Below are 26,624 nucleotides of genomic sequence, written 5' to 3' on the forward strand. Positions count from 1 at the left end.
TGAAATAATATGTCCTAAACTCCTGAAGCCTTCAAGAGAATAAGACTAAAAGACTTCTCTACAGAAGAAGGCACCAATATCCAAAGCCCCAGCTAAACAACTTTATTATTGGCAGCCTTGGTTTCTCATCAGTCTTGGTTTCTAAATATTCCTCTATTTCAAGTAAGCATGACACCAAGAATAGATGAACTAGTATAACAATCAATGGAGGTGCCATTCTTGTAAATGTGACCTGTAAATGTGACCTGTACATTTTCAGTTGCGTATGCAATGTCCATCTAATCCAGTGGTGAAATCTAATTATTTTTCCTACCGGTTCTCTGGGCGTGCCTTTGGTGGGGATGTGTGTGTGTGTCATATGACTGGGTAGGCATGGCTATGTAGTCATGTGACTGGGGGGGTGTCAAACGACAGAAACTCACTTTAACAATGTCCTGCTGGAGCAGGAGGTTGGACTAGATGCCCTCCAGGTGCCTTCCAGCCCTAGATTGCTGTGCTCTTTCAAGGTATCCTCTGAAACTGCGTCTAGTGCCAGGTTGTGGTCCTTCCTTCTTCTCCTTTTTCCCTCCCTCCCTCCCTCCCTCCCTCCCTCTTTCTTTCTCCCTTCCCTCTTTCTTTCTTTCTTTGTTTCGCATCACCCCCCCACCCCCTGTTTTCGGCCTAGCAGGCCTCAGGGAAGCTTCCCTGCACTTACCTGGGAGCAAAAATGGACCACGTGGGGACTCCTGGAAGGGGCGGGGTGGGCGCGAGCAGGGCCAGCCAGAGGTGATATTTGCTGGTTCGGGGAACTAGTCATAATTTCCACCACCAGGAGAACCGGTCAGAACTGGCAGCATTTTACCTCTGGGCAATAGGTAGTAAAAAAATGCTTTAAAAAGTAAAAAAAAAAAGTTCTGAGGATTCCAAGGCACAGCTTATTGTCACAGCTGATTGTCGGAACCTTTATTTTACTTTTTTAAAGCATTTTTTACTACCTAGTGCCCGAAACAGTAGTAAAAAAATGCTAAAAAAAGTAAAAAAAAAAGTTCAGACGATCAGCTCTGCTCCGCTATCATGGAACTTTTTTTTTTTACTTTTTAAAGTATTTTTTTTATTTATTTTTTTTATTTATTTTATTGAATTTGTATACCGCCCTACTCCCGAAGGACTCAGGGCGGTGCACAGCCATGGAATAAAACATATAAATACAAAATTTAAAATAGATTAAAACAAAATTAAATAATTTGGCTGACAAATTTAAAACCCCAACAATTTAAAACCAAATTTAAAATTCCCATTTAAAAAGGGGAAAAGCTTAGGTCAGGCCGGCTTGGTGAAATAGAAAGGTCTTAAGCGCGCGACGGAAGGTACGCAGATCCGGGATCCTCCGTATCTCTGGGGGGAGCTCGTTCCAGATCGTAGGTGCCCCCACAGAGAAGGCTCTCCCCCTGGGGGCCGCCAGTCGACATTGTTTGGCCGACGGCACCCGGAGGAGCCCCTCTCTATGGGAGCGTACTGGTCAGTGGGAGGCTATTGGTGGTAGCAGGCGGTCCCGTAAATAACCAGGTCCTAAGCCATGGAGCGCTCTAAAGGTGATAACCAAAACCTTGAAGCGCACTTGAAGACCACCGGGAGCCAGTGCAGCTCGCGCAGGAGAGGTGTTACATGGGAGCACCACGTCGCTCCCATCACCACCCGCACGGCCGCACTCTGCGCCAGTTGGAGCCTCCGAGTGCACCTCAAGGGGAGCCCCATGTAGAGAGCGTTACAATAGTCCAGACGGGAGGTGACGAGGGCATGAGTGACCGTGCGTAACGAGTCCCGATCCAGAAAGGGACGCAACTGGCGGATCAGGCGAACCTGATGAAAAATCCTCCCGGTCACGGCCGTCAAGTGCTCTTCTAAAGACAGCCGTGAATCCAGGAGGACGCCCAAGTTGCGAGCCCTCTCCGTGGGGGCCAATGATTCGCCCCCAATAGTCAGCGATGGCACCAGCTGACTATATCGGGACGTCGGAAACCACAGCCACTCGGTCTTGGATGGGTTGAGCCTGAGCCTGTTCCTCCCCATCCAGATCCGTATGGCCTCCAGGCACCGGGACATCACTTCAAGGGCATCGTTGGGGTGGTCTGGGGTGGAGATGTACAGCTGGGTGTCGTCAGCGTACTGATGGTACTCCACCCCGAAACCACGGATGATCTCACCCAGCGGCTTCACATAAATGTTGAACAAAAGGGGCGAGAGAACCGACCCTTGTGGCACCCCACATATAAGGGGCCTCGGGGTCGACCTCTGCCCCCCCGTCAACAGAGACTGCGACCTGTCGGAGAGAAAGGAGGAGAACCACCGTAGTACGGTGCCTCCCACCCCCAACTCTTCCAACCGGTGCAGCATGATACCATGGTCGATGGTATCAAAAGCCGCTGAGAGGTCTAACAGGACCAGGACAGAGGAGCACCCCCTGTCCCGAGCCCTCCAGAGATCATCCACCAACGCGACCAATGCCGTTTCCGTGCTGTACCCAGGCCTGAAGCCCGACTGGAACGGATCTAGATACGTCGTTTCATCCAGGTACTGGGGAAGTTGTCGTGCAACCACACTCTCAACAACCTTCGCCACAAAGCGAAGGTTGGAGACTGGACGATAGTTAGCCAATACTGCCGGGTCCAGGGAAGGCTTCTTGAGGAGAGGTCTCACCACCGCCTCTTTCAAGGCGGCGGGAAAGACACCCTCACCCAATGAAGCATTTATAATCCCCTGGAGCCAGCCTCGTGTCACCTCCCGGGAAGCCAGCACTAACCAGGACGGGCACGGGTCCAACAAACATGTGGTCGCATTCAATCTGCCCAGAATCCTGTCCACGTCCTCAGGGGTCACAGGATCAAACTCATCCCAGATAACATTCTCAGGACCTGCCTCCGTCATCCCCGCTGGATCTACCCAGTCGGAGTCCAGATCTTCCCGAATCTGAGTGATTTTGTCATACAGATACTGAACAAAATCCTCGGCTCTTCCCTCCAAGGGGTCCTCCCGCGCTTCCTGGTGGAGCAGGGAGCGGGTCACCCTAAACAGGGCGGCCGGGCGATTATCTGATGATGCAATAAGAGCAGCATAATGAGTACATTTTGCTTCTTTTATCGCCACTAGGTAATTCTTAATATGAGATCTTACCAGTGTCCGGTCAGATTCAGCACGACTGGCCCTCCAACTACTCTCTAGGCGTCTTTTCCGGCGCTTCATCTCCCTTAGCTCCTCAGTGAACCAAGGAGCCAGGTGAGATCGGCGCCGGGTCAGAGGCCGCAAAGGCACGACTCGATCCAGAGCTCCAGCAGCCGCCCTATCCCAGGCGGCCACTAGGTCTCCAGTCGAGGCGTGAGCCAGAACCTCAGGGATTGGCCCAAGCTCCATCTGGAACCTATCAGGTTCCATCAGGCGCCTGGGGCGGTACCATCTTATCGGTTCCGCCTCCCTGCGGCGGGGTGCAGCGGTTCGAAGGTCAAGGCGAAGGAGAGAGTGATCCGACCATGACAAGGGCTCGATGACTATATCCCCTATCTCAAGATCACTCAGCCACTGTCCAGAGACAAAAACCAGATCCAGCGTGTTTCCCCCTACGTGTGTAGGGCCATTAATTAACTGGGTTAGGTCCATAGCCGTCATGGAAGCCATGAACTCCCGAGCCACCTCAGATGCCTCACCCACGGACGGCAGGTTGAAATCCCCCATGACCATAAGTCTGGCGATTTGGGCAAACCAGTAGCATTTTCACTACCGGTTCGGGAGAACCGCCCCGAATCAGTAGCATTTCACCCCTGATCTAATCTGCATTCATTTTTTAATTTATTCACTTTTTAAATTTATTTAAACCACCCAGCGTAGTAAAGCCCCTCGGTGAGATGGGTGGCAAATAAATTTAATGAGCAAACAATGTGATAGACTGGGTAAATGGAACCTAGAATAGAGGGATACATAGATGATTAACGAGATGCAAATGGTGGTTCATAATTCCATTGACAACAATGATTAGTACACAAAGGAAGAAAACCACTTGAAAATGGTTTCTAACTCTCTGAAAAGCAATAGCAATAGCACTTAGACTTACATACCGCTTCACACTGCTTTACACTAAGCGGTTTACAGAATCAGCATATTGCCCCCAACAATCTGGGTCCTCATTAACCGACCTTGGAAGGCTTTCAAGGTCAGTGAGACTCGAACTGCCAAACTGCTGGCAGCTGGTGATCAGAAGTAGCCTGCAGTACTGCATTCTAACCACTGTGCCACCATGGCTCTTAAGAAAAAATTCTGAATATAGTTATAAAATTTAAAAAATGGACAAAAGTTCTGGAATAATATTCTTTACAAGTTCAGAGTAATCAGTTAAAGTGAATGCTGAGAAAATTTTCAGATTGACCCAGTTGCTTTTAAAATATTACTTTTCTTCCATTCTAACCTCTCACTTGATGACCAGTGGTTTATGTGTGTGGGTGTGCACTTATATTACTTGATTTATTACAGTTTGTCTTCAGTTTCCATAAAAGCCGTTGGGCACTATTAATTGGCTAAAGGTTTTCATGACTTTCTTTTGAACCTAGTGGAAGCATTTGCTCAGAGACTGCTTTATTATTCACTAATGTCTTCTATTTATTCAATACTTACAACATATTTATTTATTGCTCTAATCTTTCCCCTTCCTTTGGGTTCACCAATTCTAGAGTGCAGCTCTCAGCATGCTGTAAATAACTACCAGGGGCCCCTTAGCTCAGGAAAACCTGTTCATTCCTAAACCAGGACACTCTATACTCAACACTTATGTGCATTATGTGTATATTTCAAAGGAAGATTTTGAAGCAAAGCCTCCACAAGACCTTTTCATTGTCAGCTTCCTGTTGGTCTGCTTAGGATGTTTTGAAGGGCTTTAGTTGGCTTGTGTGCTATGCTGATTCCATGTAGTAGTCTGTTGGTGGTTTCTGAGATCTTCTTGATGTACAGTGTGATTCTTTTTAGGGTTTGTGTTGGTTGTGCTGCATAAGGTTGAGTGGTCAGGGACCTTTTGATAAAGTTGTGTGGATATCCATTTTGTTGGAATATCTTGTACAGATGCTCTATTTTCTTCTTTTGCTATTCCGGGTTGCTGCAGCGTGTTTAGGCTCGTTTAAATAAAGTCCTTACACAGCTTCCCTTGTGGGAGAGAGTTGTTTCTCCAAAAAGAAAGGTCCTAGGCAGATCAAAAGACCCAACAACCCCAGAAGAAAAAAAACAGGAGTCATCCACAATAAACAATGTAAGGACTGCAACAACCACTATGTAGGACAAACAGGCAGAAGATTGGCAGAAAGTATCTCTGAATACCAACTAGCAGTCAGAAGATATGATGAAAATTCTTTAATTTCACAACATATAGACAGATTTAACCATAGTTTTAATTGGGAAAATGTGACCATCCTAGACCAAGCCAAGTCCAAAAATGCCAGGGAATTTCTAGAAGCCTGGCATTCTGGCAAAACAGCCATCAATAGACACAATAGACAAAAGGGACTATCACCCTGTCCAAAAAGGAACAAAAAGACTCAAGCACCTCTCCACCAACAATCAGCACCCAGACCAGCAGATTAACTCCAAGGTTAACATCAGACCAATAATCAAGTAAGCAATACCCCAACCAAGAAACTGCCAAAAAAGACAGTAAACAGTAAACAGCCCAACCAAAGAACCAACGAGACTACTCCCACCCACACAGACAGGCAAGCCACTAGAATGTAAACTGAGAGCAAACACTATTCCTTACTAGCACTGATGATGTTACCTAGTTTGGGCAATGAAATGTCTGCAAGAAAACAAGGAAGCTCAGAGAACACCAAGAGATCCCTCACTAACCATATACTCTGGAACTCAGCCTTCAGATCTGCAATAATAAAAATCCAAAATACACCCAAAGAGTGAAAGAGGCTCCTATTCATGTTATTGTAAGAAATAAACTTGTGAGAAGTTGGCAGATATATGTAAGAAAGCATCCTTTACAATGCAATTCTTACTTCTCACATGGATGCACTGCAAATGATCACAAAACACAAACAGGCAGGTCAGATAAAAGGTTAGAAGATAATTTGCTCAGGCTGAACCCGATTTAGGGTTAATCTTAGTTTTTTTTTTCCTGTGCACACTGTGTGAATCCAGCCTGTAGGGGTAACTTGTAGTTCAATGTGCTACTCAGAAAATGTGTTATTTAGTCTCCAAGTTAGGCATGTGAAGTAAACATAGCCAAGTATCTGGAATGAACAGAAAATAAAGCCATGAGATGGACATTGTTTAGTGCAATGTTTCTCAACCTTGGCAACTTGAAGCTGGGGAATTCTGGGAGTTAAAGTCCACCTAGCTTCAAGTTGCCAAGGTTGAGAAACACCGATCTAGTGGAAGTGTAAGATGCTGGAATCAAGAGCCTGAAACCATGGGAAGAGAGATAACTGTTCGAGATTCCAACATCTTAAACTGTTTTGCCCCCCTGCTACTCACAGATATTGCCCAAGATTAAAATGACTTCTGAAATAAGAAACAAGACTGACTCATGTAGAAATCTGAGCAATGTGTGGACAGTGGTATTAATCCTAACCTTAGTAGTAATTTTCTCGGTCTGCTTAGCATTCTCTAGAAAGGCTGGAGCATCTGCAATTGCTACCAGACAAATAAGCTCTGTCTGTCATTATTCATATGAGGATATCATTTATATGCTGACAGAAGTCTGGTTTTCCACTTAGAATCCCCAATGCTGGAACTTGGTTTCATTTGTATGCACCCACTGGGGAAAAAAAATAAGAAATTCCACTCATCTCATTCTTTTTAGCCAATTTATACAAGCTACTATAGCTTGACAGTCATCAATTATATGGATTATATGCTTCCATACAGGTGAGAGACTGATTCTTTCTCTCCATATTGCTATCTGGTTCACCTCTATTCCACATATTTTCCGAAGAAGTTAGAGTTTAATATTTAACAGCTGCATTTCCTGTTTCTCCCCCCCCCCCAAAAAAAGTGGGAATCACTGTCATTGTTTTCCCCAGAAAATTTTGGAGCATCTCTTGGTGCCGCAAAACACCACTTCTGTACCCATTTGCATATTTGCAAATACAATTGAACCATTAACCTCATCCTATTTTCCTTTTTTCCTCTGGGAATATAACCATGATGTGAAGGGACATTTTTTTTAGCTTATCCTGATTTCAATGGACCATTTGCTAATAAAAGTCAATCTTCTTCTCAGCCTCATTTGCCATCTTTCTCAGATGTATTACTGCCTCCCCATTAAATCTTCTGACTCGTACAATGACATAAACTATGTGGTGGTGTTGAAAAACTCAGCTGCCCAAGCAATTGCTCCCTTAACTTTCCCTTAACTTTCTCCCTTTTCCTCCCATCCCCCAACAACCCAAAGACAAGACACATCTTTGCAAACAAAGGCCATACAGATGTTGTTTTTCTGCCCCCCCCCCCCACTTTTCACGTGAAGCCTCCAGCCACCCAAACCTGTAACTCCTTTGGCCATCGGAAGGCTGACTTTTACATAGGTGGTTGCTTGCTGACTCACTTTCTGCGTCATATAGTAAGGGTCAAAGTCCTCCAGTGGCACAGCAACCAGGCCTTTGGGGATGTCCCCGTAGATGAAAGGCAAACTCTTCCCTGCCTCCAGGTCACTGTTTGGTTTTGGTTTGCTCTCTTCATCGTCATCTCTGTGACTGCTGTCTTGCTTAGGACGCTTCTTCTTATCTTCTGCAATGCGCTTCTCAATGTTAGCCAGAGATTCCGGAGTGAAAGGCCTAAAACTGTCAGGGCCTGGTGGTGCAAGCAACCGCCCTGCCATCTTTTCATCCTGCAGAAGCTTGTTCAGTTATGTTGCGCCCAGGGTAGGTCAACTCTGAAAGCACAAAAGAAAAGAAAAAAGAAAAACCACAAATCAGTTACCAATATCAAGGTTGGCTGGAGAGCTGGGAACTTCCCTGGGGAAGAATTTATCTGGTAGAGCCCTTTCCCCACTGAAAGAGCTGACTGAGAGTCCTTTGAGGTTACAAATAAACAAACATCACTTCCTACATTCCCTGGTGGAGTAATCAGTTTGCCTATTGTAGCATAAACAATTAAAAAATGCATGTCAAAAATTAGCATCCACTTTCAAGGACTATGCTTCCCTATGTCATTTACCTCACTTAACTTTGGGCTCTTCTGGGGACATTTGAGACATTGACCTTACCACAGTTCCGAGTTCTTCAGGTAAAGAATAAATTATTGGGATTACTCCGTTTAATAGCCCATGATCAAAACAGTAGGAAATACCAGCTTTTATTGCCAGAATTTACCGTGTTTTGTAATGCTCTAATGATTCTGCATCTCCTAAAGATTCAGCTCCTCAACTACAGATTAATCTGATATTTCTCTCTTTTTTTAAAATCTGTTTCCATTCTGGGCAATTTCATCTCGGTTTGTATTCTGTGTTCAGCATTTTTCTTTCAGAGGCTCATACTAAGAAACATGGAAAGTTTTACAAGACTTGAGATGCTAAATCAATGATTTCAAAACAAAATTTGGTCATCTCTTGGCCCGATTGTTGCAACACACTATATATAGTGATGCCTTTGAAGAGCATCAGTTAAAACTGATTGAGAATGCAATGATTCAATTAAGTGCATCCCTGATTTGCTCAAGTGACACCACTACTGGGAGAGGAGTATTAGTTGCCAAGTTGCTTCTAGATGCAATTCAAGGTCCTGGTTGTCCTGTTTAAGGTTCAGGATTTTTCTTTCTCTCAATGGTTTCTGATCACCCAAGGGAACACCCTTATGAATCCCTTTTGAACACCTTCAGGGACTATGGTCGCATGCCTTTTCCAGTGCTGTCCCTCTCCTTTGAAATAATGCTCCTGAGGTCACAGCATTACCAACTCTGTTGGCATTTAAGAAAATCCCTAAAATATGGCATTTCCAGAAGGACTTGGGGCAGTGGTGGGTTGCTACCGGTTCGCCCCGGATCAGGCGAACTGGAGTGGCTACGGCGGGAGGCTCCACCCACCTGTCCGGATGTCTCTGCGCATGAGCAGTAGCGCCGTGTATGCACGTGCCCATGAGTGAACCAGTAGTGAGCAAAATTGAAATCCACTACTGACTTGGGGGCATAAATAGAACGGTTGGTTTCTTTGTTGGAGTAGGTGAATGTTTATTACTCAGAATGCCATTTCTTGGCATGATTTTGAATGGGAATATTATTATGACAGGTAGTCCTCAATTTACAACCATTTGTTTAGTGTCTGTTTGAAGTTACGGTGGCGTTGAAAAAAGTGACTTGTAACCGGCACTCACACTTAACATCTGCAGGATGAAGTGATCAAATTCTGGTGTTTGGCAATTGGCATGTATTTACTATGGTTCCTGCATCCCATGGTTTAACAACCATGGCAAAAAGGCAATTGGCATATATTTACTATGGTTCCTGCATCCCATGGTTTAACAACCATGGCAAAAAGGTCATAAATTGCGTAAACTGTACGCAATTTATGACCTTTTTGCTATGGTTGTTAAAAAACGGAAATTCTGGCCCCAATTGTGCTCGTACATCGAAGACTTCCTGTATTTGATTTGGTTTATGTTATAACGTTGTTTCTATTTTTTTGTTACGGTATAGTAGGGAACAGCTGGCCCTTTACATAACAAATCAGCCTGATGTATTCAGAAGCAGTTATCTAATCCCTGAGAGGAAAAAAGGGTTTCTGTCAGGTTTTGGGCAAGAAACACTTTTTAGAGTTGGTTTTAGTCCTGGATTGGTAGTGAGGGGGTTACTTCAGGCAACACCGAACACATTCTGTTCTAGAATAGAATTGTGTTAGTGTGTGTGTATGTGTGTGTGTGTGTGCATGCGCGTATGTTTATAATTTTGTGTGGAACTTTTATCTTTTTTGGCCTTTAATAAAGTTGATTTTTGTTTAAATACTGAAGCTGACTTCTGGCCTTCTGGTATCCACCTCAGAGTGCCTGAACAACAGATTCCCAAAAGTTTTGTTTGGTTTCCCCTTCCTGTAGTTTAACCAGATGCAGCCTGAATTAAGCATGACCCATCAAGTGTGTCCCAGAATTTTTATGCCAGATGTCCCAAAGATGCTTTTCCAAAAGTAATTTAAACCCCTCTATTCCTCACCATTGAGTCAGAACTGAAGAAGTTTCTTGGATGAAACATTTTTAAGGAAAAAGTCCAAGGAAGTCCAGTTGCCTTTTGGAAAAAGCACCTTTGGGTTTGGAACAACCATAACCTGGATGACTGAGAATCTCCATAGATACTTTCATGCTAGATGCTCAGTGATCTCTTGACAGATAAGCCCATTTCAAAGGATTTCCTGAACAACAACAACAACAACAACAAAAAAAAGATGGAATCCCACTGTGCCACCTGAAAACCAGAGCTCCTCATAAGAACATGGTCCTTCTCTGAGTATATTAAGACAGCTTTGTGTGGAAGAACCTACCCAGCAACAAAAGTGAAGAATTTGTAGACAACTATATCAAAGCAGCATTTCCCCTTGATCTATGCAGGAAATCAGTTCTCTAAAATGTAGCTCTGAGTGCAAATATGATCCAAGAGGCATTTGTCCCTAAATGCGCAAAGATTAGCAAGTTCTGAGGTTTTTTTAAAATAAAGCAAACATTAATTCTTCCATGTCACAAAATGAAACCGAACAAACAAACAAACAAAAAAAAAGAATCTGACTATTTAAAAAAAAAAAATTTCAATAAAACACCTGGGACCTGTTTAAAATACAGGTAGTCCTCGATTTACAACAGTTCATTTAGTGACCATTCAAAGCTACAACAGCATTGAAAAAAGTGACTTAGGACTGTTTTTCACACTTAACGACTGTTGCAGCATCCCCGTGATTACGTGTTCAAAGTTCAGATGCTTGGCAACTGATTCAAAGTTATGACGATTGCAGTGTCCTGGGGTCATGTGATCAGGGCCGGATTTTCCTATAGGCTAACTAGGCTTCAGCCTAGGGCCTCAAGATCAAGAGGGGCCTACATTCAAATTGTTAGCAAAATTAAAAGTACACTTTCACTATAGGTGAAAGGGCCTCATAAGTGGAATAGCCTAGGGCCTCTTTTCATCTAAATCCGGCCCTGCATGTGATCCCCTTTTGTAACCTTCTGGCAAGCAAAGTCAATGGGGAAGCCAGATTCACTTAACAACCGTGTTACTAACTTAACAACTGCTGTGATTCACCTAACAACTGTGGCAAGGAAGGTCATAAAGTGGGGCAAAACTCACTCAACAAACGTTTTGCTTAGCAACAGAAATTTTGGGCTCTATTGTCATCATAAATTGAGGACTGCCTGTAAAGTTATAATCCAGTTTTATCTAAAATGTGGTTGTTAGGAGTTGAAAACTACTTGATGTCATATAATTCCTAACAGTTAGAACAATTAATCAGTGGAACAACTTGCCTCCAGAAATTATGAATGCTCCAACACCGGATTGAACAATCATTTGTCTGAAGTGGTGTAGGGTTTCCTGCCTGAGCAGGGGGTTGGACTAGAAGACCTTCAAGGTCCCTTCCAACTCTGTTATTCTATTCTATTCTATTCTATTCTATTCTATTCTATTCTATTCTATTCTATTCTATTCTATTCTATTCTATTCTATTCTATTCCATTCCATTCCATTCCATTCCATTCCATTCCATTCCATTCCATTCCATTCTAATTTCATCTTCTCTCCCCGTTGAACTGCCTGTCTGAGATCATATATGGCAATAAGCAAGGCATGAATCTTATTTGCCCTCATTCTCACTTGACATTTGAACTGACAGATCACACCAACTTCTGACTCACACAACTCTAGCATACACCTGCTCTGTACTTGCCTGTGAACACTTTGCAGATGTGAAAGAACCATGAGTTGCAGGTATGATGTTTAGGCTAAAAGCATAGGCAGGGCTTTCGATTTTAAAATGTTAGATATCCACATATGCCCTAGGTTGGGGCACATATCATTCTGGGACTTCATTGATATAATTTCCAAAGCCATAGGCTGTCCTAACATGACAGGAATAACCCTGCTCCATTCATTTTCCTCTACTGGTAGCAAATGGCAAAGATGGCAAGATTTGTCATGTGGTTACTATATTTTTAGTCCTCTCAGCTTCTGTGAAAAAGATAATCGCTTCTCAACTCTTGCCTTTTTTTCCTGTGTGATTGTGTATGTTTGTGTGCAAGGACTCTGCAGTTACACAGCTGGGTTGAATTACATTGCAGATGGACTGAGAGAGAACTTACCCTCTACTACATAACAGGTAACAGAATAACAGAATTGGAAGGGACCTTGGAGATTTTCTAGTCCAACCCACTATTTGAGCAGGAGACCATATTCCATTTTAATGTCTGAGCTGGGGCTGGGGTGGTGTGAAAAGGAAGGGAAAAAGACAGAGACAAAAGTGCCCAAAAAAACCCCCTTCATTTCTCTAGGCTATTATCTCAGACTCAGAAGTAAGAAATATCAACTAACCTCTTAGAAAGGAATTCACATAACGTGGGCAGGTGGGTGTAGTGTAGTTAATGTAGGTTACAGTGTTTGCACAACAGGCTTACCCTTTCTGTTTCTATGAGGAGGACTTCACTGTGGTTGTTTGCAGCATAGCACAATGTGCAAGTTCAGCCACAGTGGCTTGGCATTCTGAGCGAACATGGTCATTTGTTCAACAGATTGTGGTTTTCTTTTTTTTAAAAAACCATACAGTAACTTCTTGCAGTGCCCAAATCTTGGGTTTAGTTGAAAGAGATCTAGGATTCTATTTCTGGGCAAAAAAGATGAAACATCTTAGTTTTCCCCTCCAGCAAATAAAAATGATTGATAAAAAAAACCCCCATTTTCCAGAATCCAGAATTATTTGGCATGCTTGAGAAATATGAATGGCTAGCTAACTTTTTCAGTATTATCCATAAGTCCTATATAAGAGAAATGGCTCCAGAATGAATTTTTGGTTATATTAGCTACATCAGGGAAAGTTCACAGCAGGACTGATCTTTCAGAAATGCAGCAAAACCTTCATTTGAGTCTTTCTGAATATTAAGTTGCTGCTCTTGCTAAAAGTACATTTGACACTTCTTCCTGATCAGTTGGCAATCCTTTTTAATAAGTCTGTCTGGCTAGCAAGGCCAAATCTAATCTTATTTTTATATATATAAAAATAAAACTAGAATTTTTAAAAGATGCTAATTAAATCTGAAGAAGGAAACCTTAAAAGGAAAGCAAAAAAACACATACGCTTGAAAGACTATGTCTGGAAAAATAAGTTTGCATGCAGCAAGGACTGCACCGTGTCCCAACAAAGAGGGCACCGTCCAGGTATGACGTGCTCTCAGACAAAATAAATGCATGAGTCAGAAAAACACACACAAACACACACACACCAAAGTTTATCTGCATCAAATGCTTCTGTCAAGCATGCATGCAGAGACACCAAGATACACAAGCACCCTTTCTTTGCAGATTGACACCTTTGCAGGGGAAACAGGAAGCCTTGGTTCTCCGCTCTGTGGCTCCCTTCACGACAGCATTTTACACTGAAGGAAGAAGGGGAGTGGAGTTCTAGAAGCAGTGCACTGATGCAATGGCACTGCAGCACTGCAGACTGAAATACAACAGAGCACATCGGCTCTGGCGTTGAAGGGAGGAATCCAGCTGTTGAGTGGGCAGAAGGTCTGAAGTACAGAAATCTTGATCCTGCTACACACCTTACACAGACAGGGTGATTTCTAAAAACAAATGCAGAGGCGTAGGAGATTTTATCCATCCTCTCTTTCAGCCCAAACACACACGCATCTTCCCATAAATGAGTGACTAGCAAGGACTTCTTGAATAAAGAAGGATGACTCAATACATTGTTTGAAGCCAATGAACCCCTACAAGGCCAAATCATTATGATGTGGCTATTCCAGCAAGAAGTCTGTCATCGTTCCCATTGAGAAATCCAACTGGCTTTTTTGCCTCTTTCACCCATTCTTTACCAGATATACATATTTTTTCCCTAATTAGAATTGTTCTTCATTAAAATCATCTAAGAGAAGCAAACATTTAAAAAGAGCTGAGTGTTTTGGTATGTTGATTAGATCAGAGAGATCCTGGTTCAAAGGCACACTCAACCATGAAACAGCTGAAGAGATCTTGGACCTGGCATTGGCTTAACCTATTTCACAATATTGTCAAATTAAAATCAGAAGGGGAGATAATGTATGCTATCTTGATCTCCTTGGAGAAAATACTGTGTAGTTAAAAATGCAACCATACAGTATACACAAAAATACACAGAACCAGTTTGGTGTATTAGGTAAGTACTAGGTGTACTAGGTAAGGTACCAGGCTGGAAACTGGAAGACTGTGAGTTCTAGTTCCACCTTAGGCACAAAGCTATCTGGTCGGCCTTGGGCCAGTCCCTTTCTCTCAGCCCTAGCAAGCAGGCAATGGCAAACCACTTCTGAAAACCTTGCCAAGAAAACTGCAAGGACTTGGCCAGGAAGTCACCAGGTGTCAAGATTGACTCAAACATACACACAGACAAAACCATTTAAACATTCCAATTTCTGAGAGAAAGTTTAGTCTGCTGCTAGGAAGCTCCATGATTTCCCCAAATCTTCTTGGATACTCAAGTATGAGTGCAAAGTTAAGATAATCAAAGCTTTATTTCATTAAATGTTTGCTATTGCTGCAAAAAGCTGATTTGCTCATTTTCTGAAGTTAGTTTAAGCTTTGATATGTTTCTGCTGTAGTTAACAGACAAAAATTGCTAGACCCCTTAACCAATGAATGATAGTTTGCACTGTTCACATTTAAGTTACTTCCAATTGCTCTGGCATACGGTGAAGCCTTCTATATGGAGATATTGGTCAGTCTTAAATCTGATTAATTAGTAACATATTTAATTTTTGAAGTTAAATTTAAACAGATGCTTAATCAACCACAAGAAAATTTAACCAATCCTACTAAGCATGAAATATGTATCCAGTAAATGATTTGAAACTTATCCAATTAAACAATGGAAGGAAGCATCTGCAGCTCCTGCTATAATGGTTTTGATAGCATCTCACCTTCAGTCTTATAAAACCAGCAGAGTAAGCAGTCCTCATTCCTAGAGAAGGAAGACAGCAAAAGTTGAATAAGGTTAACCAAGTTCTGTTAGACTCTTCTATTACCAAGGATGCATCAGTCTCTTATTGTATTAACCTTATAACCAGTTCACAAACCCGTAAGATACAGAAATCAATAGGGACAAGAAAAAAATGCATAACTATATAACTATAGTGGTTCCAGTCTCTAGCTATCAAATTTACTTTAGACTCCATCCCAATTTAGGATGTGATGTTCCTATTTTCTTTCAGAAGCTAGCTTTCCTAGATGATCTTCAGAACCACAGTTTTCCAACTTTCAATTTTCAGAGAAATTAGGGTTAGAATTGTAACATGTAGATGGAGAGAAAGTTGCAAGAAGGCTGGTAAAAAAACCCAACAAGGTGTACAAGAAGCCAAATTTGGATATGTGCAGATTGAAAGGCCAAAGGAATTACAAGCCTCTGGATTCAAAAATTCTTCGAGAGAAAACACAAAATAATCTCTGATCCTTTAATAACAACATTTGGCAGAACCAATACTAATAATATTATAATCAACAAGAAGTTCTCATTTAACTAATAATGAGTCAGAGATCATTCAGTCCCCTTATTCATACTCCATATAACTGATGCAATTATCTGATTATCACATCAAATAATTCTACTTTGTTTTGGGAAGTTATGACTAAAACCAAAGAATGCTAAAACTATTAGTTATTTATTTTTTAAAAATAACATTGAACTGAAATACTTGATTTGACGTGGGACTGCACTATATTTTTGACAAATTTGCTTCATTTCTGGGGTCACTTCAGTTGCTTATGGGTGGGAAAAATACTTCAGATACAATTCTGAGAAAAATAAAATAAAATAATTTTCTGATAAAAGGATTTGCCCAGCTTGTTTAAAACTTAACTAAACATAGATATTTCCTATTTCATGAACATTGAGCTGATTTTAACTTTAGGTGATATCCAGAGCTCTGGAAGCGTTTATACTATTGATCTATTTTTAACTGTTTTTATAATATCTGAAAGCCTAAATGGGCTGTGTCTAAGTTCACATATCATGCTAAACTATACTTTATTTAGCTATTTTCTGTTGCATAAACTATAAACTGCTATACAATTTTTGGCTGTACATATCATATTAAGGCAAAAATGACCAAAACCATATTCTGGCTTAGCTCTACATGTCACTCTAGACGACCTATTATGTAAGTAGGTATGCACCATGCTACTGTAAAAATACTTTCTACCTGCTGTGTATTTTCATCTGGATGGTGATTAGTAAAGATGGAAAACAAAATCCCGAGTTTCCCAATGTAGCTATATCAGTGAACCAAATAACAGAAAAATGATGTTCTCCTGAATATAAGGATATTTTACTGATGGCTCAATCCTAGAGATTAGCCCTACTGCCAGAGTCTTCTCCTTTGTAAAATGGAGCTAATTTTTCCTATGAATTAAGACACAAAACATGTGTACTGTTTTTCTTCCATACCCCAACTGTATAGTTTTGAAGAATCCAGGTTTGTGATATAACTTAGCTTCTATCTGCCATTATGCTGCGTTCTGAGTCATGTGCAGGAGTTAGCATTGAAACAACATAAAGGGAGGGTTCCACCCAATCTTGGACAAACAAAAGTTAAATAGGGTTATCCTGCAATGCAATGCAATGCAATGCAATGCAATGCAATGCAATGCAATGCAATGCAACGCAACGCAACGCAACGCAACGCAACGCAACGCAACGCAATGCAATCCAATCATGACCCTTCTTAAAAATGAATAGTTAACCAGGCTCATCTTGTATCTTTTGATACTTCTGAGAATCACCTTATGAACCATGTAGCAGCATGGATTTTCTCTCTATGCCTATGCTTTGAATTATTTGGGATTTGTCAGAGAAAATAGAAAATAAAGTGACAAGCTAAATCTTAGTGAAAAATGTCAACATTCCAGCTTCCCAGACTTATCCATGATTTTCCCCAATAGAGAGGTGCTTAAGGAACTCTTAACAATCTCAAATAGATCAACACTCATGCTAGAACCTTGTCATGTGTGGAATCCACTGTGGAACAGCAGCTTCACATGTATGAAGACCAGCTGTTTGCTAATGACATCCCTTAATAAGTCCTTACTGATGGCATCTCCTGGGCCCAAACTCCATGTTTCTCTTGGGAGCTGTGAAATGACAGAGAAACATTCTCTTTCAAATTGCCCTCTTTCATGCAGTGAAGAAGAAAGAGAATAATAGAAGCTAAGCTTGTGTTGATGGGAACCCACTCCATGCAGTCTAAATGTGATAGCTGATTCCCACAAATGGACCATCGGATTGGTTTGTCATAAATTGAATTTGCTGTTTTGCACTGCAGTTCAACGCACAGGGAAGCTTTCTAGGGTTAAATCTAATGCTCTTTGGCATAAACGAAAGAAATCACTCATTTGATGTGAGGAAGACACAGAGAAACACCACAGTATGGCTTAAAAGAGCTCTTATCACTAGTGAGTCACAGCCTAATTGAGAGTTAACTAATTAGATGATAACTAATACTGTGCAAGTAAAACAATGAATAACTAATTTGATGGTAACTAACACCATGCAAATAAAACAGGAATGAGGAACTTAACCCTTCACTACAAAATAGTTAAAAAGCAAATTGAAAGATGGAAGGAAACTGTATAATCAAACTGCAAAATTCATCTTAACTCTAGCTGTTCATGAAAAAAAAAACTATAGGGAAATAGTTGCACAAAGAAAGAAATCATCAGATAAGGTCTAGAATTCAGGTCATATGACAGAATGTTTAAAAGTATTTTAAATAAATTATTTTAAACAAACAAGCAAACAAATAAACAAACAAACAGCATGTGTTTGTGAAGTGTATAACCTGCCTTTTCTCCAGGAGTTCAAGATGACTTACATAGGGAATCTGCCTTCATTTTCTCCCCACAATAAACTTGTGAGATACAGCAGGCTGAGAGGGAGCAATTGGCGCAAAGTCATCTAGCACATTTCCATAATTGAGGATTTCTCCCATGATAATAGTTAAGTCCTATATCTTAACCACTACACTGGTTCTAAATACATGCAAAAATAAAATAGTGGAAAGGGCGTGCTGATAATTTGTGCATATTTTAAACAATGTCAAAAGAAAAAGGAAAACAAATTGCTCACTGTTCAGCAAGAGAACAGATCAGGTAAAGTGTAAGAACATGTAGAATTTCACAAGGGGAGCTCACCTGAGCTTAAGGTCACAAATTTTAGTGGCAAACATTTTTTTTCTAGTGACTTTGAGCTCTGCCATGAGTACAGCCCCCAGAATGGGCATAAAAGCTATACAGAGTGTAAAGATTATCTTTAGCCTGATGCATACATTTGTCAAATATGTTTGCATAAATACACATTATAAAGTTTCCAGAAGAGAGCTATATTATTCAACCAATAAGAAAAATGCCACAAAATCCAAATTTGCCAGGGCTACCTGGTGTGCTCTCCACCGAGATTTTACAAATAACCATAAACCTGCTTTCTACTTTATGCTTACTGCTGCACATAGCAGTATCCCAGGACAAAAATACTTGATATGAAAAATGGTTGTGTATTGATTCCAACAATCTAAATAACGTTTAAATGACTCATGAAGGGCACATATCAAATAAATCACAGTCTTTCCTTCCTATAAGAAAAATTATGCTGGATGAGATAAAATTATCTATCCAGACCAGAAGTGGGCATCACATACACCATCGGTTTGCCCAGAATTGAAAATGTGAGCGCACGTATGTGCACGCTGGCTTTGCTCGTGCGTGTGCATTCCATGCATGCACGCGGCATTGAAAAAACAGCAATTATATAGGATGGGATAGCACAAAGGCGGATGGACAGGCCCAGCTGCTTCGCCCAAACCGGTCCGAACCAGCAGCGGCCCACCTGTGATCCAGACCTTTTCCTTCCATTGGCTGCTGAAAAGTTCCAAGCAAAGCTTGAAGACAGTGGTCCAGTGTTTCTGTCAGTTCACAAATGTTCTTCTTATTTTTAGGAATATGTTATCTCTGACCATGGAAGATCCACTGTTAGCCATTATGGCAACAGTCTGTTATAGCTTATTTCCCCCCCTCCCCCAACAATGATTTCTAAAAGTCATTTAAACTAGTAGCCCTTCCCATATCTTATTATAATAAATTTTGGTGCTATAACCCAGGGATGAAATCCAGCAGGTTCGGACAGGTTCTGGAGAACTGGTAGCAGAAATTTTCAGTAGTTCCGGCAAATGGATAGGGACTGAGGATTACAAACTGGAGATGATGACTTACTCTCCCCCTCAACTGTCCCTCTCTCCTTTATCAGATCTAGATCTATTACGACCACTCAGCATTAACTTGCAATCTTAGATCGATCTGCAGCTTTATTTACCACCTGTTCCCCCAAGATTACCCTGATTATTTAACCCTAAATACTTTGTCCAGTGGCTCTGCCTTACTTTTTTGATCTAATCCTTGGCCATCGCTGGTATCAGGACTGGAGGAGATACAGACATCGAGAGTCTTGGATTATGGGGAGATAGACCACCTTCTCTTTGTTTGTTTCAAATGGTTTGGTCGCTGTGAGAGGACGACCTTTTGAGACCTCTACCCCCACCTCCTTTGGATGGACTTACTACAACCACAAGACTTCCCATCGTCGTGAGAGGGCGATGATGTTCCGATGTATTGACATTTGTAACTTACTGGTCTCCCTTTTACATCTATTTCCTCCCTTATTTTAAATTACCTGTCTTAACCATCTCTAACACTCTTAGAAGAAAATGATCCTTCATCTCCTTCAACTTGCTCCTATCTTTGATGTATTCAACTGCGGAGCTCCTTGCACTGCGAGATTCCCCCCTCTCGCATGTCTGGCCCTCTCAGTTATCAAGGGCTGCCCTTGAGGACGGGTTTTGGAACCCTGAGAGGTGGTTTGCAAAAAACCGACGGCTTTGGGGTTTTTTAGATAAATCTTTAAGTTCTATTTTAAGGGGTTCTGGGAGGGATTGTGGGAATGGATCTGGGGGGATCCATAAATCCACTGAAAGGGGTAATGGGTCTGATAATCATGGTGGGGAGGATGGGGACAGAAATCTGACAAGGATGCAGGGGGATGAAGCGATGGGCATTAGTATAGTAAGTGGGAGGGGCAGATATGACGGCTGCAGGGGGCCATATTATGTTTCGGGAGTGCGCACTTGATGTTTACGAGCGATTGCCCACTCCGACCCCCAAAGCACTCCTCGTTTCCCGGGTTGTTCAGAGTCTCAGACCCTGGATCTACGGCTGATGTTATCTAATGCCAGGTCAGTGGTAAATAAAGCCCCCCTCATTCATGATCTTATTTCAGAGGGGGGTGCTGACCTGGCAGGGATTACGGAGACCTGGTTAGGCCGGGAGGGAGGAGTTCCCCTTGTGGAAATGTGCCCGCCAGGTTTCCGTGCATTCCATCAGCCAAGGACTCAGGGAAGGGGTGGGGGAGTGGCAGCAATCATTAGAGAAAGTCTTTGCCCGAGGGAGGCCACTGTTCCTCAGATAGCCGGATGTGAGTCCCTCCTTGTAAAGTGGGGTCAGGGGGTTCAGATGGGCCTACTGATTGCGTACCTGGCTCCCTGCCACGTAACAGCGGTCCTGCCTGAGCTGCTCGACATTATAGCTGGGGTGGCGGTGGAAACCCCCAGACTTATTGTTTTGGGGGATTTTAACCTGCCATCTGCTGGTGAGATGTCGGAGACGGCTCGGGAGTTCATGGCTTCCATGACGGTCATGGGCCTGACCCAGGTAGTTCAAGGCCCCACCCACTTGGGGAATCACACTCTGGACTTGATTTTTGTCTCTGATCAGTGGCTGAATGATCTAAGAATAGGGGATATAGACATCAAGCCCTTGTCATGGTCTGATCATTCTCTCCTTCACATGGACTTTCAAGTCACTTCCACCCACCGCAGGGAGACGGAACCAACCAAATGGTTCCGTCCCAGGCGCCTGATGGACCCCGAAAGGTTCCTGATGGAGCTTGGGCCATTTCCTGAGACTCTGGCTCACGACTCGACTGAGGACCTGGTGGTCGCCTGGGACAGGGCGGCTACTGGGGCCTTGGACCGCGTCGTGCCTTTGCGGCCTCTGACCCGATGCCGATCTCGTTTAGCTCCTTGGTTTTCCGAGGAGCTGAGAGAGATGAAGTGTCGGAAAAGACGCCTGGAGAGTGATTGGAGGACAAGCCGATCTGAATCTGACCGAACACAGGTGAGATCTTATATTAAGATCTACCTAGTGGCGATAAGAGCGGCGAAGTCTAGCTACTTCTCCGCTCTTATTACATCTGCAGAGAACCGCCCAGCTGCGCTGTTTAGGGTGACCCGCTCCCTACTTCAGGTGGGGATACGGGAAGATCCCTTAAAGAGTCGAGCTGAGGATTTTGTACAATTCCTGCATGATAAAGTCGCTCAGATTCGGGAAGGCCTGGACTCCGATTGGGTAGATCCAGGGGAGGAGATGGGGGCAGGTCTTGAGAGCGTTATCTGGGAAGAGTTTGACTCTGTGGCTCCTGAGGACGTGGACAGGATTCTGGGCAAGCTTAACGCTGCCACATGTTTATTGGACCCGTGTCCCTCCTGGTTGGTACTGGCCTCCCGGGAGGTTACACGAGGCTGGCTCCAGGGGATTATAAATGCTTCTCTGAGTGAGGGTGTCTTTCCCGCCGCCTTGAAAGAGGCGGTTGTGAAGCCCCTCCTCAAGAAGCCTTCCCTGGACCCGGCTATATTATCAAATTATCGTCCAGTCTCCAATCTTCGCTTTGTTGCGAAAGTTGTTGAGAGTGTGGTGGCGCGACAACTACCCCGATACCTGGATGAAGTTGTCTATCTGGATCCGTTCCAGTCGGGCTTCAGGTCACGATACAGCACAGAAACGGCATTGGTCGCATTGGTGGATGATCTCTGGAGGGCTCCGGACAGAGGTTGCTCCTCTATCCTGGTCCTATTAGATCTCTCAGCGGCTTTTGATACCATCGACCATGGTATCTTACTGCACCGGCTGGAGGGGTTAGGAATAGGGGGCACCGTTCTTTGGTGGTTCTCCTCCTTCCTCTCTGACCGTTCGCAGTTTGTGTTGGCAGGGGGGCAGAGGTCGACCTCAAGGCACCTTATTTGTGGGGTGCCGCAAGGGTCAGTCCTCTCACCCCTTCTGTTCAACATTTATGTAAAACCGCTAGGTGAGATCATCTGTGGTTTTGGGGTGAGTGTTCATCAGTATGCTGATGACACACAGCTATACATCTCCACCCCAGACCACCCCAATGATGCCCTTGCTGTGATGTCCCGTTGCCTGGAGGCCATGCGGATCTGGATGGGGAGAAACAAGCTCAGACTCAACCCCTCCAAGACCGAGTGGCTGTGGCTTCCGGCGTCCCGGTATAGTCAGCTGGTACCATCACTGACAATAGGGGATGAGATCTTGCTCCCCACAGAGAGGGCCCGCAACTTGAGTGTCCTCCTGGATTCACGGTTATCTTTAGAAGATCATTTGACGGCCGTGGCCAGGGGTGCCTTTTATCAGGTTCGCCTGATCCGCCAGTTGCGTCCCTTTCTGGATCGGGACGCCTTGCGCACGGTCACTCATGCCCTAGTTACCTCCCGTATGGACTACTGTAATGCTCTCTACATGGGGCTCCCCTTGAAAAGCACCCGGAGGCTCCAACTGGTCCAGAACGTAGCCGCGCGGGTGATTATGGGCGCAGCTCATTACGCCCATGTAACACCTCTCCTACGCGAGCTGCACTGGCTCCCGGTGGTCTTCCGGGTGCGATTCAAGGTGTTAGTTATCACCTTTAAAGCGCTCCATGGCTTAGGACCTGGGTACCTACGAGACCGTCTTTTGCCACCAATAGCCTCCCACCGACCAGTTCGTTCTCACAGGGAGGGACTACTCAGGATACCGTCAGTTAAATTATGTCGACTGGCGACTCCCAGGGGGAGGGCCTTCTCTGTGGGGGCTCCAACCCTTTGGAATGAACTGCCCCCGGAGATACGGAATATCCCTGATCTCCGTGCTTTCCGCCGTGCCCTCAAGACCCTGATGTTCCAACAGGCAGGGCTAAACATACAAACATGCAAATGATTTTTTAAATGTTATCTAATTCTGGGTTTTATTTAATTGACCAAACTAAGTAACAATTTTAATTAGCAATTTTATGATGTTTGTGTGTCTATATTTTTCTTGACTGTACACCGCCTTGAGTCCTACGGGAGAAAGGCGGTATAGAAATATAATAAATAAATAAATAAATAAATAAATAAATAAATAAATAAATAAATACCATCTCTGGTTGGCCCCAGAATGGGGTGGGAATGGAGATTTTGCAATATCCTTCCCCCAGGAGTTGGGGGGAATGGGGATTTTACAGTATCCTTCCCCTGGAGTGGGGTTGGAATGGAGATTTTGCAGTACCCTTCCCCTGCCACGCCCACCAAGCCATGCCCACCAAGCCACACCACGCCCACCAAGCCATGCTCACAGAACCGGTAGTAAAAAAAATCAGATTTCACCACTGCTATAAACCCATAAGATGGTTGCAAGATTGCTGCCCATCTCCTTCACTTTTATATTATCTTTTCATTGTAAAATGAGAGTGTTGTCATCTTTTTGGCATTTTTCAAAACCAATAATGAGAGATTGCCTGCAAAAAAAAAATGTCAGTGCTGAGAATAGCTCTCAAATTTATTCTTATCATTAAAATTCTAAGGATATCTTTTCTTAGATTCCCCAATAAAAACACCTCCAGAAAGATAAAGAAAATTGGAAACCTAAGCCTTTTTTGGACTGATGAGTAGGATAGTGAGAACTGTTAACTTGTATCTTTTTATACCACAAACATGTAAATATACATTTAAATCATCGTTTTTAAAAGGACTTTTAAATGATCAGATAAATGATTATCCTCTTTAGATAAGCAGCTTGCATGAGGAAAATAGAAAGCCAGTTTGGTCTAGTGGTTAAGGCACCAAGCTAGAAACTGGGAGACTGTGACTTCTAGTCCTATCTGAGACATGAAACCAATGGGGTGACTTTGGGCAAATCCCTCTCTCTCAACTCTGGGAAGGAGGTAAGGACAAGGCTATTCTGAAAACCTTTGCCAAGAAAACTGCCAGGATTACAGGATTACATTCCGGGCAACAACCAGGAATAAAAAGCCTGTCTTGACTAGACTCTAGAAAGAGTGCAGAGAAGAGCAACAAAGATGATTAGGGGACTGGAGGCTAAAACATATGAAGAACTGGGTATGTCTAGCTTAATGAAAAGAAGGAGTAGGGGTGACATGGGAGCAGTGTTCCAATATCTCAGGGGCTTCCACAAAAAAGAGGGAGTCAAGCTATTCTCCAAAGCACCTGAGGGTAGAACAAGAAGCAATGGGTGGAAACTAATCAAGGAGAGAAGCAACGTAGAACTAAGGAGAAATTTCCTGACAGTTAGAACAATTAATCAGTGGAACAACTTGCCTCCAGAAGTTGTAAATGCTCCAACACTGGAAGTTTCTTTTTAAGGCACACACACACACACAAAAAAAAAAAGGGGGGGAGGGGGAATAATTGTGCAACCAAAAATTTATACTTGGAGCCCCCTATCCATTGTTGATTGTAGATAATTTTCCCAAGTTTGCATATGTGTAAATGGAATGCAAGTGGCACTGTACCTTTTTGTCTTTGTGCTGCTTTGAACATTGACTGCATCAAGAACATTTACATCAAGAACTTTTACTGTTGGAGGGGTAGCCTTCTAATGTTATTTGTTATCCAGTTTCATGCCATATCATATCTTTTTTTAGAAACGTCATCCTACACTTTTGTTCCTACTTCTACTACCTTATGTCTAGCCAGGTGTATAATGCAGTGATGTGGTACTATAGGATGTGGGTCAGTCAGATCTCTTGCATCATTGGAGGATGGAAGGACTTTCCTTCTATGTGGCTTTTCCTGTTGGGTTTTGATTACACACAATGACACAATGTGATTATGATACATTATGCAAAGTACGAGTATTGGACACTTTTCCCTGGTTCTACATAATATCGCCTGTATCTATTCATCACAGAAAGCAAAGAGATTGACAAAAATGGCAGATGGTGAGAAGATCCTTTCCATTCTTGTCTCTATAGTTATAATGACTAGAAATAGTCAATTCTAGATGACTAGTTTCATATTTTTAGAAATAGAAAAAAAAATACATTATCTTTTGAAAGGCTTAATGATTTTTTTCTCCCCTTTCAACCTGCTTACTCAGACAGACCAACTTACCCTGAAGACAAACCCACAGGCTAGACACCTTTAGGAACATTAAATAATAATATTAAAAAGTGTACATACAATTCTCAACTACAACAAATGCCTACCCATATAAGCCTAATGTATGTGTTAAGACTGGGCATAATTCTAAGTACTGCAAGTATGTCCAGTATATATTTACTGAATCTACAAACTGGCTTTCAACTAAACAAAAGACAGATGCCTTAAAGCATTATGCAAGTCCAGGTGCAATTAAAACCAATGAAATATGAACAATAGCCATGGGATGTACTTGCTGCAATTTTTCCTGAAAATAGCAATTTACCATTGTCACTTTTGGTTCTGGATTTCTCCGTTTATGTATTCCCTTGAAGGTGGAGAGTCAGTTGAAATTGCAGCCAAGGGCACCGGTTCCTATCTTTTCAAAGGAATACGGTAGAGAAGCATGCTATTCTATTATTTATATATTCTATTATTTATAACATTATTTTATGACTCAGGAAGGATTCCTAAGGACACTTAAAATAAATAACACAATACATTCCCACATGTTAAAGAACAACAATCAATGTGTTTATACTATATTTCTTAACTACAGTACTCTGTATAAAAGACTATTGGAAGAAAAATAAAACAATGAAAATCATAATAATTCATTATTACTCCACATTAACTCAGTCTCAACATTTGGGGTATCAGTCCTAATAAAACTTTATTTTTGTACAATATAATAATCATAACAAGAACCATCTCTGTGAGCACGCGTGGCTACATTGCAACTAAGAAATATTTCTGCCAAACATCACTATTTCTCAAAAAAGTCAAAATGCCCCCTTACACTTACTTTTTCCCATCAAGGTGTAAGGAGTTGAAAGGCTGGTATTTTATTCTGTTTAGATTTTAGGATACTTTACCTTAAAGACTAAAAAGACACTTTATCTATATTGGAAAGGTTATTGATTTAGACTTCTTCTTGTGTACTATTATGGCTTCATTTGCATTGATAGAGCCAATTGGAATGGATATAGCAGAAAGACAAAGTCAATGACGCATCATTTCTACCTGATTGCAGAATGGGATTAAGGATTCTCATGACAGGGGCTTTTCTTAAATTTAGATAAAGTTGATAAGAAGGTTCACCTCATGGCAATTTTTCCAAGCTATAGTCCATTCTGTAGTCCATTCAAATGTTGAGAACCA

The 26,624-nt window shown here is 42.5% G+C and overlaps 1 protein-coding gene across 1 annotated transcript in view; it reads right to left on the bottom strand.

The window, feature by feature from the left end:
- Positions 1–26,624, bottom strand: part of SCN8A (sodium voltage-gated channel alpha subunit 8) — a 127,953-nt gene that overhangs the window by 79,012 nt on the left and 22,317 nt on the right. Inside the window, exon 2 of the mRNA XM_087886940.1 lies at positions 7,565–7,891. Coding sequence (XP_087743066.1) covers positions 7,565–7,837 — 273 coding nt within the window. The 5' untranslated portion in view covers positions 7,838–7,891. The remainder of the gene's footprint in view (positions 1–7,564; positions 7,892–26,624) is intronic.

Source organism: Pantherophis guttatus, chromosome 2 (genome assembly GCF_059756535.1).
Source record: "Pantherophis guttatus breed Tessera chromosome 2, ASM5975653v1, whole genome shotgun sequence".
Taxonomy (NCBI): domain Eukaryota; kingdom Metazoa; phylum Chordata; class Lepidosauria; order Squamata; family Colubridae; genus Pantherophis; species Pantherophis guttatus.